The sequence below is a fragment of the Drosophila arizonae genome, chromosome 4 (genome assembly GCF_054131065.1).
Source record: "Drosophila arizonae isolate 15081-1271.41 chromosome 4, UAZ_ARI_1.0, whole genome shotgun sequence".
Lineage (NCBI taxonomy): Eukaryota > Metazoa > Arthropoda > Insecta > Diptera > Drosophilidae > Drosophila > Drosophila arizonae.
Genome location: NC_142924.1, coordinates 13,177,376 through 13,194,358, shown reverse-complemented (window position 1 = coordinate 13,194,358; position 16,983 = coordinate 13,177,376). Strand labels below are relative to the sequence as shown.

Here is a 16,983-nt window from a genome sequence, read left to right as displayed (position 1 = left end):
ATCTTGATTAATCTTTTCCGCCAGCAGGCGGTGCAGGCAGCATAAAAATAAATCTAGCCAATGGGCCAGGTGGGGGTGAGGCGAGGCGAGGATGCGCTGCACAATGTATTCAATTTGCACCTGAACCAGTTTCCCAGTTTCTAGCCATTGCCATTGCCATTGCCATGGCCATGGCCATGGCCAAAGCTCCCATGATGGTCGTCGTGAGTGGCTGTCAATGCGCTTGCAGCGCTTGACTTCTATTACAATGCAGGTTTAACAAACTCAGCTTGACCAAAAGCGCACACCAAGGCGAAGACCAAGACGAAGACCAAGACCAAATCGTAGCGACATACGTGCAGCACGTACAACAACATCTACGTTGACCATCTGCCATGGCCAGAACCTGGCTAGCTGCTAGCTGCCGGCTGCTGCTGGCTGTTGCCTGCAAACCAGAAAACCCTCTTCTGTGTGCAAGTGCAAAACGAGTACGAATAGTGAGTGCGAATGCGAGTGCGAGTGTGAGTGTGAGTATGTGGTATGAGTGCTTGTTATTGTTGTTATGCTCAACAAGCCATTGAAAATGTTTGAACCGGATTGAATGGTTTTTTCCGACTGTATGTAAGATGCAAAGGGGGCGTGGCTGATGGCGTGTAGTATGTATATTACTGATTAGAAATGATAGTAGAATCATTATCGAGCTGTCTCCTTGGGATACATAAAGATAGTATTATCTCATTGTAATAAAATTTCTAAATGTAATTCCTTTTGCAAACATTTGCTACAGGGTATCTTCTAGTCTGGCATTTTCGTAACAAACACTCTTACTTGTTGCTGTTGTTATTGTTGTCGCTTTAGCTTAGCCAACTTTGGTCATTTGCCGCCTGCTTTGCGTGTACTCCTTTTGGCTATCTTGGCTATGCCACTCCCTCCGCCCCTGCCCCTGCCCCTGCCACTGCCCCTTCCACTCCCACCGCACACTATTCCTGCGGGAAGCTGCAAATGTTGCAGCTTGTTTTTCAGCTTGGGCTTCAGCTTGCTGTGCTGCTTCTTCTTCTTCCTCTTCTACTTCTTCTTCTCCGCCATCTACCAATTGCAGCTCTTTGTTCTTGCGCTAGGTCAGTTAGGCAAGCGAGCACATTATAAAAGGCCCATGGCAGCCAGCATTGGCCACCAGTTTCCTTGAAGTGGTCGGCGTGTCAAGACTGAGCCACTCAGCCACAACCACCAACTCCAAACCACTCACAACATTTGTGCCAAGTCTCAAAGCAGCATCGCTTGTGTTACCATTCGCCATCTAAGTTAACCGTTTTTTGTGCCGGATTAAAGTGAGCTGCTCGCGAAGAACCAAACCTCTCGTACAGAAGCGGCAGTTGCCATCAGGTAAGCTCTCTAGATTTTTGTTGTGTTATTGCCTCTAATGTGGTTTAATGTCGTGCCCTAAGCTCGTTTAGAAAGTCCATGTCCGATGAATTAAGCTCAGTAGGCGCGACAAAGCGTCAAATAGGAAAGCGAAAATTAGACTTGAATTTGTTGTTAAGATCTCTTTATGAGGGCATTTTTTATATATTTGTCATTAAGTTAACTGAACGAGTTGTTTATCTTAGCGATAGACATCTCTCTCTGGAAGGCATCAAATATGTTAATTTATGAACAAGTATCATGCAACCGATTCAATTATAATCATTTGAAGTCTTTTTGCTAGAAAATTTAATTTGCCTATTGGTAATAGATTGACTAATGGAATCTTAAAGGAATTTCTTAAATATGAACCCATCTTAGTATTAAAAAGTAAACTACTAAATATTTTAAATATATATCCATTTAAATAAATCTCTGACTGAATAATTTACATACTTTACATCAGAAATCCAGTATTATAAAGAGGTTTTTGTTGAAATATTAGAAATCTTTTTTTCTTAGTAATAAAGACTTGTTTATATTTATTTTATGTTGATAAGGATTATTTGCTATTTTATTTATATAATTTTCTGATAAACCAAATGCATTTTATAGAGATCAAGCTTTAAATAGATATCTATTCAGTGAACTACCCAAAAATATACTCAAAGCTAGTTTTAATACATTAAAGTGTGATTATTATTTAAAATTGGTTAAATTTAATCACAAATTTTGTTTAATATATATTTAAAAAAAATCAATATATTGATTTAACTTATGTATTTCTAATAAATTCACTGAATGGATAATAAAACCTGAAATAGTAGCTTACGACTCTAGAGAGTCTATGCTTTCGCATATTTTCCCTTGAGGTATTGATAATCGCAATACTATCATACTCAACATCAATGTAGACTCATCTAAAATATAATAAACTAAAAAATTATATATCAAATATTTCCTCTTAGACAAGAAATATCTGCTTGTCCCTTAATAAAGACAAGATTTCTCAGTTCGAGGAACTAGTGGGTACTACAATATTTGTCGTTAGATCACTATACACCCCATTTAATATGAGCAGAGTAAGACAGAAAACGTCTGCGAATTCCTTCAGTATAAATGCCTTAAGTCAGTTTGAATCAGTTTGCTCAGTTTCAGCTTGCTTGCTAACAGACATTCTTTCCTCGAGCGATGCACAAATTAAGTTTCCAGTTCAATTAGTAGTTGCAATATTTTTCCCTTCACTATCAAGTCGAGCTAAAGGGGAAAGAAAAAAGCGGCCCAACGCGCTGACAGAAACCTCTGAACTATTAAAAACATTTTCAAGTTCTAAACGCTGCAGTTGCTGCAATTGCCACGCAAATGATAGGGAAGAAGAGACGGTGGGATGGGTTGGCTTTAAATAGAATATGCGCGAGTAATAAGACTTGGGGGAATTTGATGCCCCTCGGAGAGATATGATCAGGAAAGCGAAAAACCAGTTATTAGCCGAGCTGCAATCAAAAGAGTTGGCCAAGAACTTGGTCTGGCAATTGCAGCTGAATGGCTCGAGTGGATTGCTCGACTGCAGCCAGAGAGCACATTGGACACTTTATGTGTACACCAGAATTGGCTGCTTCAGAGCTTTTCCAAGAGCCAATCAAACCGCAAACCGGTTAATAGTTCGCATCCTGTGGCACATACATGCAATTATAATGTTTAAATTTAGAATGGACTTTGGTTGGCCGACTATAAATAGCTAGCCAGGGCAATACCAGTTTGGCAGCAGCGGCAGCAGCAGCAGCTACCAAGCTAATGCCTGGCATAGACAACTGTAGCTAAAGCCTTTGCTCTTCCCTCCCCCTCTTAGCATAATGTTCATCTTTGCGCTTGTCTGCCTGCTGGCAGTGGGCAGCCAGGCGAAGCCACTGCAGCAAGTCGTGGAGCCGGCCCAGCATATTGTCATTGTGACGCCTCAGGCGCAGGTGCACCTGGAGCCAGCGGTGCGCTACGTGCACGGCTTGTCCCCAGTGGCGCGCGTCTCGGGGCCTCATCATGAGGAGACCATTGTCTATGTGCCAGCTGGAGCTGCAGCCTCTGTGGTGCCCAATCTAGGCGATGCCGTGTCCACTGGCCGTGCCAGCAGCCGCAGTCCAGCACAGGAGACCAGGCAGACTGAGGGCTTCCCGAGTGTCAATCAAATCCAGCAGCAGGTGCAGCAGGGCGTTGAGATCGTAGGCGGACAGTTGGGCGAGGCTGCTGAATCAGCAGCTGCTGCCGGCGCTGGCTTTTTCCCCGGCTTCTTCCCCAGCCCGGGCAACAAAAACGAAGAGTTGCAGAAGCTGAAGAGCGAGAAGATCGAACTGATTGAAACTCCGGCCAATACCCAACCGCTGCTGGCTGCCACCGAGGCGCGTCACTTCTACAGTCTGCCTCAGGTGTATCACACGCCCGTGGTCGATGTGGTGCATACCCCAGTCTACTCGTGGCCCATCTCAGCTATACGCGCACGCAGCATTCAAACCGATGAGGCACCAATTCAGGCCACTGAGGAGAAGGCATGGCCAGACCAACCAGAGCCTCAGCCACTGCTCAAAGAGCAGAAGCAGCCAGAGCAATCGGAACAGCCATTGGATCAGCTGGCACAGACCATCATTCCTGCAGCCGTCGAGGCCAGTGAATTGAAGGCAGAGATTGCGCCACGTCAGTTGGAAGAGAGCAATGCTATCAAGGTGGAGCAACAAAGTGAAGAAAATATTAAGCCAACTCTTAAGGACGCGCTTCAGGAAACCAAAGCCGACTTCGCCGAGCCAGCCGTCAAGGAAGCCCCCAAGGAGGCCGAGAAGGAAGTCATACCGGAAGCCAACCCAGAGATCAAGAAGGAAGCCCAACCTGAAGCCAGAAAGGAAGTCGTCCAGGAAGCCAGGAAAGAGGCCAGCCAGGAACCCAGTTTGGAGGCTCGCAAGGAGTCCAGTAACGAGGAGATCAAAGCACCCATTCTGAAGTCCGATGAGGGTAGCTTAAAGGAGCTAATTAAGGAGACCAACCAGGAGCTCATCAAAGAGGCCATCAAGGAGCCCCTCAAGGAGACCATGAAGGAGCTCATCAAGGAGGAAAGTGAGTAGGAAATTTGAAAAGAAATTTAAAAGTTAAAAGTTAAATCATAAAATATACAATATTTATTTTGCATTTCCTGCATATTTAGTCAAGGAAGAAATTCCTTTGCTCAAGGCCTCAGCTTTTCCCGATGCAGCTGCCATACCCGCTGATTCAAAGCTCAAGGCCGCAGCTTTTCCCGATGCAGCTGTCATCCCCGCTGAGGCCCAGCACCAAGCGGAGGCACAGCAAGCAGAGGCTCAGCAGGCCGCCATCGAACAGGGGACACCAGCAGCAGCAGCAACAGCAGCTTAGGTAGCCACAGCCATGAGATCAATTCACATCGCATCAAACCACATCGAATCGCATCACACACACATAGAGACACATACACACACTCATACACAGATATTCTATATGGGCAACTTTGGTATTCTACAACTCGATCTGTTCCGTGCCTAGGCTCTGCGCCAGGCCGTGGGTTAATACATTTAGTTACTAACACAGTCACAGCGAATCAATTTCCGACTTTCAGCAACAATTAATAAAAGCCAACAACAACAACAACAAAAGTATAATACAAATAAAATAAAATATATATGAAAACAAACATCTAAATGCATATACGTTCATTCATAGCTAACAACATCTAGAACACGTTCATAATCATCATTCATCATCATTCATTCATTCATTCATATTCATAACCATAACAAATGAAAAATGTAAAACAGAACAATAAAAAAAGTGAATGTAAAATGTAAAATACGGAGAGAGTTTTTATTTCTTATTCCAAGTTGAAGAGAGAGACAGTCCAGCAAAGACTGAGAAAACAAACTTGCATGAAGGATTGTCGAGAGATTAAAATATTAAGTGCAGAGAGAAGTCTTATGAGTGAAGAGCGTATAATCTATACAGCCATCATCGACCGATCACTCATACATGACAAATATTGCATATACTCGTATACTCATGTTCAAGTCTCTGAGATGATGTCTACCCTTTCATTTGGAATGGGTTCTCCATCATTTGCACACTCGATTTTTGGTTGGCCTCTTCTTACTCATGAGCGAACGTCGAATCGAATTTGGAGCAGCATCATTTGCTCTTTTTTGAGTGAAATCCTATGGACTATAAAATGCGAAGACTGCAGCAGCACTTGTTCAGTCGTTTCGTGCAGAGGAGTGAGGGAGGAGCTGTGTTCTACTTTGGGACTTGGTATTTATTTAGTAATAATGTATTTTAAATGTTTCGTATAAGCACAATATTACGATGTTAATTATGATAATAATAATAAATTGAATGATGGTCTTTATCATAATAAACTTTACTATAATATTGTTGATAGGTAACTGTAATACTTATTTTAAATATTAATATTTCATCAATTGTGATTATTAAATTAACATGAATCATAATTATTGTTTGCAAAATTATATAGACATTTATTTTCAGGAAGCTGCCAGCGGAAGGTAAGCTTGACATACATATTAACATATTGACGTAATACATTTTATAATATTAAACTTCTAAACACAAGCAGAACACGGTAATGCCAGCCCCACCCTAAATACATATTGTATTTGCAAACCTATATATAATTATACATACATATATGTATATATATATATATCTATAAATATGTATATCGTCTATAATTATGCAACTGGCCAAGATGGGCTAAACGCGTACCCGTAATTCCCCCTGAACATAAAAATATTGCACATATTACAAACTCACACACACACACCTACACATACACAGAGCTAAGCATAAATCGCGCTCCATGCTGCATGCGCGACGCATACTAAGTGCGCTTAGAGACGTGCCCAGCCATGAGCTATGGGCAAAGTGTGGGCGCCTCTCTCACGTTACAGTTACAACGATACTCGTGGAGCTGAGTGGTTTATTGACAGAATATATAAATACAAAAATAAATAAATATAATAACTCTTAGCTGTATATGCATGTGTATATATAAATATATTTCTGTATGTATGTCAATCACTCGTCCTCGCCCACAGTTATCCAAACATCTTTTCGTGGCAGGATTGTGGTTGTTGTTGTTGTTGTAGTTCTTTTTGTCGTCGTCGTTGGTTTTGTTGGTTTTGTCTGTGGCTTTATTGCCTTCACCGTACTTGCCACAATTTGAGGCGCCACAGTGGTTACCTCATCTTTGCGCACGGGATGACTGGTGTCCGTATGGCGATAGATGGAGAAAAAGGTTTGTATGCGTTGTATTATCCTCTCCAGCAGCGGCGGAAACTTGTGCTCCACACCATCGCCGTACATCTTGATGTTGAGTTTCGCGTGCTCCTGGTTTGAGTGCAGCTTCAGGGCTTGCAATACGCTGCGTAATAGCAGGAAATTTTGTATATCGCCGCCACTCTGATTCTGTGGATGCTCCAAGATCAAAGTGCCATTCGGCTTCAGCTCCAGATAGCCAATCTCCTTCGTATCCATTCCGATGGCATTGCTCGTCTCGTCCAGCTCGAGGGGCACCACAGCCGCCTGCAGCGCCGCCGGCGAAAGCAACAGAAGTAACAGCAGCGTCTGCATCAGCGCTGCCTTGATCTGCATCTTGAAGTGGTTTATTTTCCTTTATTTGCTGGTAAACCTGACTGTGGACAGCTCCGATCGGCCAGTCGCTTGGTATTGCACTGGTTTTGACTTTACTTTAGCTTTCGCACTTATTTCAACTGCTGCTGTTGCTTCTTCTTTTTCTTCTTCTTCTTCTTTGGCTTCGAGCCCTGTGTGTGTGATTGAGCGCTGTTTGCTTTGGAGCCATTTGATGGGCACTGCGAGTGTGTTTACCTGGCGGGCACCGGGCCAACTTTGTTTATTTGACATTTTCCGTTGCTCACCTGGCTCTCGGCGCTCTCAGTGCGCTTCGACTTGGCTGTTTGAGTTAGTTATTTGCATTGAAGTTTCGAGCTATTTGTTCATATCTTGTTACACATTAATACATCTATTTGCCATTTGCGTATACGTAATATTTCGTTTACCGGTGCAAAACATTTCCAAAACGAACTCTGTTGTATCTCAGTTCACTTCTCATAAGGAATTCAATAAAGCGGCATTATTATAATAAAATATATTCATATTTAAATATGAGCGACAGTTGCACAGCGTAAACCGGCTTTACGAAAATTAGGTCTGCGTTTTTATTTAGACTTTTGCATCATCGGCAAATAAATAAATAAGAAACAATAAACTTATTTACAGAATGTCTAAAAAGGAATTAAGAATGTGGCAAAGTGATTCACTGAATATTAGATGTCACACATTTGTTTACCTGAAGATAGAAGTCAGCATACTCAACGTAAATTCCAGAAATTGTTTATTTATATTTATATAAGAAATCACGAAATAAGACTAAGTAGCATAGATTAACTTTGACTAGTTTGTTGCTCATTTCGTTGTCAAGAACCAAGTCTTAACCTGTTGCTGATTCATTCAATATTTGGAACCTCTTTTGTGTGCCCTGAGGCCATAGCGGTTAGAAAGGGTATTTAGTGTTTGTTTGTCAATCATATGAACTATGATAAGTTCTTAATTAGTTTGACTAGTTGAGTAATAGCTATGTAAGTCTATCTGTTTATTTACATGTCTAAATGTTCCTCTGCGTGACATTCAGTATAAATATATATTCGCATATATCGTATAATGTATATACTTAATAATATACTATATAAATAATAAACATTATTAAAGTTAGAGATTATGATATACAAGCAGCAGTTCCTTGAAAAAAAATCTAAAGAACCACCAATGCTTGATTGACACAGCAAGTCTGCAAATGATGAGGGTATTTCCCAGTCTATCATTCCTAATTAGTGCTCCCATAGTTTGTTTTTGAATCTGTATATCTTTTGTATTCTTTTCAGCTAATGAAATTCAGTCAGCAGAACGTAAAAGTAAAAAAATCGCCATTTGCGTCTATGAACAGCGATAAAAAATAACATAAGCTAAAAATACGTTTTAATATTATTAATGGTCAATAAGTTGCATAATGAAATATATACATAACATACATATATAATATTGATATTTGTTTTGGTATAAATTACGTAGAGCCCCGCTGTCTGGGTGGGAAATGAAAATTTGTTTTAACGGTCAGCTTCAAATGCTTGAGGCGTGCTTCTTACCTATTATTTAAATAGCAATATCATTTCTGTAATTGTAATTGTAATTGTAATTGAGAAACTGCGCAGTTTGTTGTGGACAGCTCAAAGCTGAGCCCTTGCACGACTTACAAATCCAAAAAAAAAAAGCCAACAGAATTTAAGTCAAAAGACTTAGGCAACAAACTTGCGGAATCACAGTCAAGCAGCTCTCATTGCTTGAATTGCCACTCGAATTGACATTTGATAGCGCATCTGGGAAAAGATACGATTAATTATGCATACATACACACATATATGTTCATCTGTAGCAGAGACAAGTAAAGTGCTCGTCTGCCTGAGCTTCCGCTGATCGTTTCTACAGGAAACCCGAACCCCTAGAGCTAAAGCTAAAGCTGTACATTTTGCATTAATTAGAAGTGAAAAAAATTGATGGAAGTACTCAAAAATTATTTAATAAAAAATAAATCATTGCCAGCATATAGCAAACGCAAACGTGGTTGGCCACGCGTATACCCAATGCCCAAAAAGCTATTTCATATCCAATTGATATTTCCTTAACAGATGAACAGGTTTTAGATGCCTGTCACTAAGTAAGATTATTTGATATGATATGAGCCAAATTTAGTATATTATCGGCTCAGAATATGTTAGACCTAACGTATCGTAACCACAAGATTTAAAATAGCCCACATATTTTACTCTAATTTGCTTACCTAGAACTTATATAAAGCTAGTAACTTAGAAAAGCGTTTATGAACATGTGCTTAACTCAGATATTGTTGCGTGTGAGGGAAAATCCCAAAGAACTCGTTCTGCTATACTTGAATTATACTTACGATCAAATATGATGTATTCATAACACAAATTAAATATTATAGCATGTGTAACATTAATATAAAATAATATGTGATCTTCGCGAATCTTCTGGTTGTTTCAAAAAATTCTTTTTTTTTTTTATAAATATTGTCGTATTTAAAGTAAAACAGGAAAAACAAGTATATGATATCTGATCGGTATCATACACTTATTTCTCCCAATCCTTGAATCCCACTTCCAGTAATCTTAGCTGGTGATCTTGTTCAGCTCTTCGTACATGCTGATTCAAGTAACGTGAAAGCTTTAAGCACAACCTTGGGAAACAAATTTAAGGAATTCATATTTAGCAGCTCAATTTGATATAATTCTTGAACAAGTAATATAATAAATAATTATAAAATTATTTTAGAGATTCTCGTATACTTTTATATCATATTGCGGATATAAAACTACCTATCAAATTGCGGAATCTTCTCGAAGCCAGTATATACTACCCTATGCCACATTCTTTATAGGGTATCAGTCAGAGATCAATGAGATAACTGACAGCCGTCGAGCTAGCCAAAATGCCACTTAAACTACGATAGACACTTGCGGGTGCGCTTACAAAACAAATATTCTATGAACTACAACAACGGCAACAACAACCAAAAGAGAAAGATGATAATAAAAAAAAAAAATTGTAAAATAAATATTATTTAATAACTAATTGAGCATTTGGATGCTCGCATACATACAATTAATGATGTGAGCAAAGCAGACACAGAACAGCAGAAGCAACGCGTGAGAAGTGTGAATTTTCAGCTAAGATGAACTTCAAATTGTTGTTGATGCCGATGCCGATGCTGATGCTGATGCTGACGCTGAGTAAGAAACCGGACAGAAGCGACGAGCACATCTTCATTCAACGTTCATTTGTTAATTTTATGCAAAACAACAAAATGTATTGTATAAAGAAAAAATAAAACGGAAAACAACAAACTGCGAAGCAGAGTTAGTATAAAAGCCTTGCGCTAAAGTTATTTAGTTATTAGTAGATCGACAACAGTTCAAGCAACAGCAGCAGCATCCAGAACAGTGTTTGTTAAGCAATAAAATAGACACTATATATACCATATATATAGACATATATATATATCAAGTGATAATCAAGTTTCGCAATGAAGTGCTTTATATTAGCCGCCTTTTTGCTGGTTAGTAGCCCAAAATATGAATCGTGTTAGTGTTTTATCATTATGCATATGAATTGGCAACAAGTTATGAGCTTTGGATAAATAATGCGACATCTATGGATCTACTCAATTAGAAGTCCGGGTTGTAAAAATGTCAAATGTGCAAATATAAATGTCTCTGACGTCTATTTGCCACGCGTATCATTTATAGATGTGCAAATTGTGTTACACGTTCCGAGGAAGTTGACCAAATGACATCATCATCATGATCATCATCATCATCGTCATCATCAAGATTGAAGTTTATCAAAAAGCTGTGAAGCGTGGCACATTTTATAAGCCATTAATTCTTAACTTTTCGGGTTTCTTCTTATAGGTGAGCTGCGCCAGCGCCGAGAACATCTTTAAGATTAACATCACGCCAGAGGAGGCGCAACAGTATCTGAACAGCGCTCAACTGCGAGGCGTTAATGAGATCGAATATGCGCCCAAGACTGGGGAAAATCCCCTGCCCGAGGCACGCAACGAGAAGGGAGAATTCGTGTATATGGGTCGTGTGATTGAACATCCCGAGGATTATGTGGAGGAGCACTACGATGCGCATCAGTACCATGGCCAGGATGGTCTGGGACAGTATGTGTATGGCTACAAGGACTGGAATCAGGGCAAGAACGAGAAACGCGATGATGCTGGCACCGTCACTGGCTCCTACAAGTATGTGCAGCCACATGGTCGCGATTTCATTGCCAAGTACTATGCGGACAAAACTGGCTTCCATGTTGAGGACAACCGCCCGGCGCATTTGAAGCTGCCAGCAACCAAGACACCCGCCGTGCTGAAGGCCGAGGAGGAGCACTTCAGACTGTGGGGTGAGCTGGCCGCTGCCGCTGGCCACAATCCCGATCCGTTTGCTCCCGAATACCAGACGGGCGAGGGCGCCTACCAGCCCAGCGAGGCAGAGACTCGCGAGTACGTGCACGACGAGAAGCCCTATGTGCCCGGACCAGAGGAGACGGGCGAGCCCAAGGGCTTCTTCTACGCCTTCGACTACAACGTGCCGCTGTTGCGCAACAAGGCGGAACGCGAGGAGCTCGAACGCCTGCGCGCCATCAACAACAAGGACGAATAGAGTGCTCCTTGACGTAGCTAATACTCACATAGAAAATAGCCTAACTCTAGATATTTATTCAATGATATATTAAATAAATCCAGCAGCTATTACAATTCTCAAATACGTTCTGTTTTCTTGATTTTATTGTTACATATACATATATATAAAATGTGGTTTGGTTGTTTTTGTTTGCTTAAATTGTTGTTTTAAACCGTCCACTTGTATAATTTTATTTGTTGTTAATCTTAACACATTAGTTGTTGTTTTTGTTGTTGTTGTTATACGTTCTTTACATTTACATTTTGTATTTTTGTTGTGGTTTTTTATTTTATTTATTTTTTGCTGCTTTTCAAGTAAAATTATTGCTTTTTTGAACTTAAATTAGGTTTTTTTATAAGCATTCGAATCAATAATTTTTAATATTTTCGTTTTCTTTCTGTTGTTTTTTTTTTTTTTCGACAACCAGCTAAAACTAAGTTTTAATTTAATTAAATTATTTAATTAATAAATCGATTAATCAATGCTTTAGTTTTTTATTATTTTCATTTCAAGTTACAAACACAATTTTGTAATTATTATAAAAACGTACTTTTGATTTTAAATATTTTTGTTCTTCTTTTCTATAAATGCAATGCCATTTTTTCTATGGCACTGAAGGCTGGCGAAATGCATTTTAGAGAGAACAACGAAAACAAAACAAATCTCTAAACTGAGACTCAAAGTATTTTATAGCATGCTTTTGGGCGTTGCATAAAATATATTTTAAAATAAATCAAATTTGTATAGTACTCTCGCAAAAAGTAATATTTAATGAGACGAACGTAAAAGCCAAATTTTTTTTAAAATAGTTTAAATTTTGTTTCGTTAATTTTTTTTAAAAGATATTCCCTTTAGATTTTGCAAGAGTATCAAAACTTCGGCTGACCAAAGTTAATTGATTTGTTTATTCGATTTTCAGTATAATAAATATATATATATATTTGTTTTGTAATTATGTTGAAAATAGTTTCGATGTTAAAAACAAAAATTTGATTTTCAAATGAATCACAATTGAATTTTCGTTTTAAATGAAAAGCGAACATTACAAATGCACACATATGTACTCGTATACTCGCCTATATGCCTTGTGTGTATATATATATACTTATATACATATATATATATGGATATATATGCTTGTACATATGTATGTGATTTATATATGGCAGCTTTGTTCAGTCCAATATTGAATTTTCTCTTTTGCACATTAAGTTCTATTTAATTTTCACTGCATTTTTGTGGTTTAAGTATATAAATATATCGAGAGCTCTTGAAGTTCTGCTCAATTAGTGCGAACGACATGTGATTAGAAAATGGAAAAACCAACTTTAAATAAACAATACAATAACAATATAGAATAGAATAGATGTTTATCATATGAGTACTTTTTCTTTCAGGTCATTTGATTTGCATTACTCAAGTAATTTGGAACTGTTCTTTGACTACTGAAGTAATTAACTTTAGTTGATATTGAAATAAGGCAAAACGAAGCATTTAGAAATAGAAAACAATATATAGCATCTCATATGGATAATAGTGATAATGCAAGGTCACAAAAAGGTACTTTATAGAGCCTGCGTCGTCGTTCACACGAGTTCAAACTTCAAAGAACCGAAAAAATAAAACTTGGAGATCATTTGAGCAGAGTGGTATAGGAAAAATGAATGCGTAATACTTGTACAGCTGGGTTCTATTTTCTATTGTATCAATAGGCCCTCGCTAGTCTAATAACTAGTGGATGATAGGTGTTTTCGTGCAATGTCCATTGCTGTGTGTGTGCGTGTGATTTTCTCTTGTCTACATATTTCTGATGATAATTTGGCGCATGAGTTTCTTTTTACGATTGCCATTGATTGGTTTGATGACCTAATATTTAAGTTCTCTATTTTACTTATTTGCTTTTATTTTCCGTTTCTCTCTCATTTGGTTTGTATATAAGGCAAACTGTATGCGAAACATACAAATATTGAACTATATAAATACTTGATTTTTATATTTGTTAATCTTTACGTATGCCGGGGAAGAATTATGGAGAAACTGTGGATGACAAACCCAGACAAATTGGGCGCTACATATATATACATACATATAGATATGTATATATATGTACATATATGTATTTGAGTATGAATGGAGCATGGCACAATATTATATTTTTCTTTTTCAGATATTATTACACTGAGAGTCTGTCGATTTGCCTTCAAAAATTGACTGATACAACGGTATATATTGTATATATATTCATATATAAACGTACTTTGTATACATATATATATATATATATGTATGTGTATGTATGATTTATGTAAATCTTGTATATATTAAATGTCCACGACTCTAAATACTCCTAGGTGCTAGTGAAGTGCTAGTGCTACCCGAAAGGTAGTTCTCTCTCTACTCATTACTCGTATCGTGCCTGTTTACTCGGATATCCTTTACTCTTCCTACTTATGAAACTTTATGTGATCATTGTTATCAGATATACTTAACTACTTGGCCACAGCAGCCGCTGCCGATGCTGCACTGGGCGCCACTTTCAGCTTGATGAACATATTGTTGTCGTTGTTGCTGCTATTCAGGTCGAGTTTCTGCACCTCGCACTCGAGATTGTTGATGCAGTTCTTCTCGTACTGTGTGGTGCCATTGTCCGTGGCTGTTTTGTCACTGGGTGCTTGCTCGCTGGGTGCCACCTTCTTCTCCTTACTTTTCTTCAGCGCATTCAGCAGAGTCTTCTCTTTGCTCTTGCTCTCCTTGTGATTGCCATCCTTATCCTTGTGTTTGTTGTTCTTGAAGCGCGGGAATATGCAACCGTTGGGCAAGAAGCCACCAAGCTTCTCCTTCTTTACTGGCGCTGCTGGAGGTGGCGTGGTTGCGGGAGGCGTGGGCGTGGGCGTAGGTGTAGCTGTGGGCTGAACAGCAGCAGCGTTTGGCGTTGGAGCTGTTGTCAAGTTTGTTGGAGTACTACAACCATTGCTGGTAGTCGTATTAGCAGATCTGCTCTCTGGCTCTTGTGTCACTTGCTCGACTGTTGATAGAGACTCTGAAGCAGATGGAGATCCGCTGTTGCCATTAACAACGACACCCGCATCCGTTTGATCACCGCAAGAATCGCCAGGCGTTGACTCGTTGCTACCCGCTTGTTGCTCTTGCTGCTGCTGCTCATCCGACTGTTCACTGGCTACCTTGTTATCCAACTGCTGGGCAAATACGGCCAGTGTAATGCCATTCCCATGATCAGTCGTCATAAGATCGGCATTATATGCTGGGGGCAAGCCGATCTCCGATGCATTTGACTGAGCAGCGCTTCCAGCACGCATTGCATCCGGTGACTTGGGAAACATTTGTTGCGTAGTGATGTTTTGATAGTGCTGCTGTTGGCGCTGCTGTAACATTTGCTCTTCACGCTCACGGTCCCGCTGCGCCTGCACAGCATTCCAGACATCCTTAAGCTCGCCCGAAATGTCACGATCCTTGAGTATGACGGCGTTTCTGTAATAAATGAATTTTATTTTAAGTCCTCAAATGGAAAAGCAACGCTATACGCACCTGACTAGTTTCACGCCAGGATTCATAGCCTCCACAAAGTCGCACATTAGCTCTACCATAGCGCGTCGTTCCTCTGGATCCTTGCTATGACGTCCAGAGTCTTTGAGCACTTCAGGATTCGCCATAACGGCAAACACAATTGGTGGACTGCGCGGGCTGCCAGGCGGCACCTATTAAAACAAAATCATTAAAGACCTGTAGAAGATTTTCGTTGTAGCTTGTACTTACGCGCATGCCTCCATACAAAGGTATTGGATCACTGGGCTCCTGTGGTATGACAATACGTGTCCAACTTAGCACATTGATAAACAACTCCTCGCCAGTTTCAGTGGTGGTGCGAATACACATGTGGGGCTGCGGCGGGTTCTTGAAGTGGCGATAGGCTCGTGAGTGTCGATAGCTGTGTGGTGGTGGCGATGATTGCATCAGTGTCATCCCCAACCCCATATCGCCCTGTTGCTCTAGCTGTTGTTCTTGCTCCTGCTGTGCATGTTGTGCATGTTGTTGCTGCTGCTGTTGCATTTGCGCATGCTGCTGCATATTATTATGCTGCAGCTGTTGTTGCTCCATATCAATGCTGTAGTTGTTGCTTGATGTCATAGTCTCAATGGTTTCTTCTAGGTCTATGCCAAAGGTATTGGCTTCAGCATCATTGGCAGTGCTGTTATTGTTGCTTGTATGTTCGTTATGTTGTTGTTCTTGTTGTTGTTGTTGTGGTTGTTTCGATTGCTGCTCCTGTGCGGAACTTTCAGTCTCAAGCTCCGCGGCCGACATTTTCGGTTTGTATTTATTTTGTGGTTGTTATTATTTGAGTTACTTTTGTTTGTTTATTAGTTTTAAGCAGTCTTTTGTTTTGCCCTCCTCTGCTGCTGTTTCTTAGACGGGTTTTTCGTGCTCTTCGCTCTTCTCTTTGTTCTTATCGTATACACTCACACCAACATGCGCTCGTTCTCTTTCTCTCTCTCTCTCTCTCTCGCTCTCTTATTGCTGTCGCTGACTTAAAACATTACGGTGTCTTGGTCCTGTTTTCAGCTTAACTTTTGACCTTTTGCTCTTATTAATGTGTGTGCATATTACGCGTTGTCTTCTTTGACATTTACTCTGCATATATATTCAATTATATATTGCCCGCAAATACAAGCCTTATCGTGCACGCAGTAACACACACGCACACACACTAGCGCACAGACACAGCAGTCAAACTCCCTTCACCCCTACAACACGTACAAGTGGGAGGAGTTGGTCGTTGTCGTTGTTGTTCTCGTTGTCTGCGAAAGAGTGGGGGGAACGTTTAACAAAAAGAAATCAAGTAAATGGTAAAAGTTCAAAAGAAGCGCATCTGTATTTTCATTTTTTATTATTACACTTACACATTTCACGCGTTTTCATTAATAATAATGGTTTTCCAGTTTCATTGCACAATACACATACAGAAGCACACAATGTACATACACATACACACAAACAAAAACTGCGTTTCTGCTTCACATAATTTTTCCTCATCAATTGCTGCTGCCTACTGACTGCACTTAGAAAACAATGCAACGACAGACGGCCGCGCGCTGCGCTGATTTTTATATTTAGCTTTTTAGCAGCTTTTCATTGCGGCACACACACAAAATAGCCGAATTTTCCGACGACTTCCCAACATAAACAAAAAACTAATGTAAATGTATCCAGAGTGACCAGTCACCTGTAATGTGTATATTTCGTGCTG

At 39.9% G+C, this 16,983-nt stretch overlaps 4 protein-coding genes across 4 annotated transcripts; 2 read left to right on the top strand and 2 right to left on the bottom strand.

Moving 5' to 3' along the window:
• Positions 1-1,140: 1,140 nt before the first annotated feature.
• Positions 1,141-5,221, top strand: LOC108612318 (uncharacterized). The gene is made up of 3 exons (XM_089466719.1): positions 1,141-1,362; positions 3,230-4,476; positions 4,565-5,221. The coding sequence occupies exons 2-3, from the start codon at positions 3,234-3,236 to the stop codon at positions 4,768-4,770; spliced, it is 1,449 nt and encodes a 482-aa protein (XP_089322845.1). The 5' UTR covers positions 1,141-1,362; positions 3,230-3,233; the 3' UTR covers positions 4,771-5,221.
• A 1,126-nt stretch (positions 5,222-6,347) lies between these two features.
• LOC108612722 (uncharacterized) lies at positions 6,348-7,730 on the bottom strand. The gene has a single exon (XM_018005688.2). The coding sequence runs from the start codon at positions 7,033-7,035 to the stop codon at positions 6,460-6,462; it is 576 nt and encodes a 191-aa protein (XP_017861177.2). The 5' UTR covers positions 7,036-7,730; the 3' UTR covers positions 6,348-6,459.
• A 2,683-nt stretch (positions 7,731-10,413) lies between these two features.
• Positions 10,414-11,802, top strand: Cpr67B (Cuticular protein 67B). The gene is made up of 2 exons (XM_018008856.2): positions 10,414-10,591; positions 10,947-11,802. The coding sequence occupies exons 1-2, from the start codon at positions 10,559-10,561 to the stop codon at positions 11,697-11,699; spliced, it is 786 nt and encodes a 261-aa protein (XP_017864345.1). The 5' UTR covers positions 10,414-10,558; the 3' UTR covers positions 11,700-11,802.
• LOC108613145 (uncharacterized) lies at positions 10,952-16,982 on the bottom strand. Its single transcript, XM_018006409.2, has 4 exons — positions 16,637-16,982; positions 15,495-16,534; positions 15,267-15,436; positions 10,952-15,209 (listed from the first exon to the last, which is right to left on the bottom strand). The coding sequence occupies exons 2-4, from the start codon at positions 16,038-16,040 to the stop codon at positions 14,210-14,212; spliced, it is 1,716 nt and encodes a 571-aa protein (XP_017861898.1). The 5' UTR covers positions 16,041-16,534; positions 16,637-16,982; the 3' UTR covers positions 10,952-14,209.
• Position 16,983: the final 1 nt, after the last annotated feature.

What these genes read in the sequence shown, in the direction of transcription:
- LOC108613145 (XM_018006409.2), bottom strand. Translation starts at nt 16,040, where the DNA reads ATGTCGGCCGCGGAGCTTGAGACTGAAAGTTCCGCACAGGAGCAGCAA. An exon ending in CTTTGTATGGAGGCATGCGC is followed by an intron (nt 15,437 to 15,494) that starts GTAAGTACAAGC and finishes TTGTTTTAATAG; the next exon opens with GTGCCGCCTGGCAGCCCGCG. An exon ending in CCTGGCGTGAAACTAGTCAG is followed by an intron (nt 15,210 to 15,266) that starts GTGCGTATAGCG and finishes CATTTATTACAG; the next exon opens with AAACGCCGTCATACTCAAGG.
- Cpr67B (XM_018008856.2), top strand. Translation starts at nt 10,559, where the DNA reads ATGAAGTGCTTTATATTAGCCGCCTTTTTGCTG. An exon ending in TATTAGCCGCCTTTTTGCTG is followed by an intron (nt 10,592 to 10,946) that starts GTTAGTAGCCCA and finishes TTCTTCTTATAG; the next exon opens with GTGAGCTGCGCCAGCGCCGA.
- LOC108612722 (XM_018005688.2), bottom strand. Translation starts at nt 7,035, where the DNA reads ATGCAGATCAAGGCAGCGCTGATGCAGACGCTGCTGTTACTTCTGTTG.
- LOC108612318 (XM_089466719.1), top strand. Translation starts at nt 3,234, where the DNA reads ATGTTCATCTTTGCGCTTGTCTGCCTGCTGGCAGTGGGCAGCCAGGCG. An exon ending in GGAGCTCATCAAGGAGGAAA is followed by an intron (nt 4,477 to 4,564) that starts GTGAGTAGGAAA and finishes CTGCATATTTAG; the next exon opens with TCAAGGAAGAAATTCCTTTG.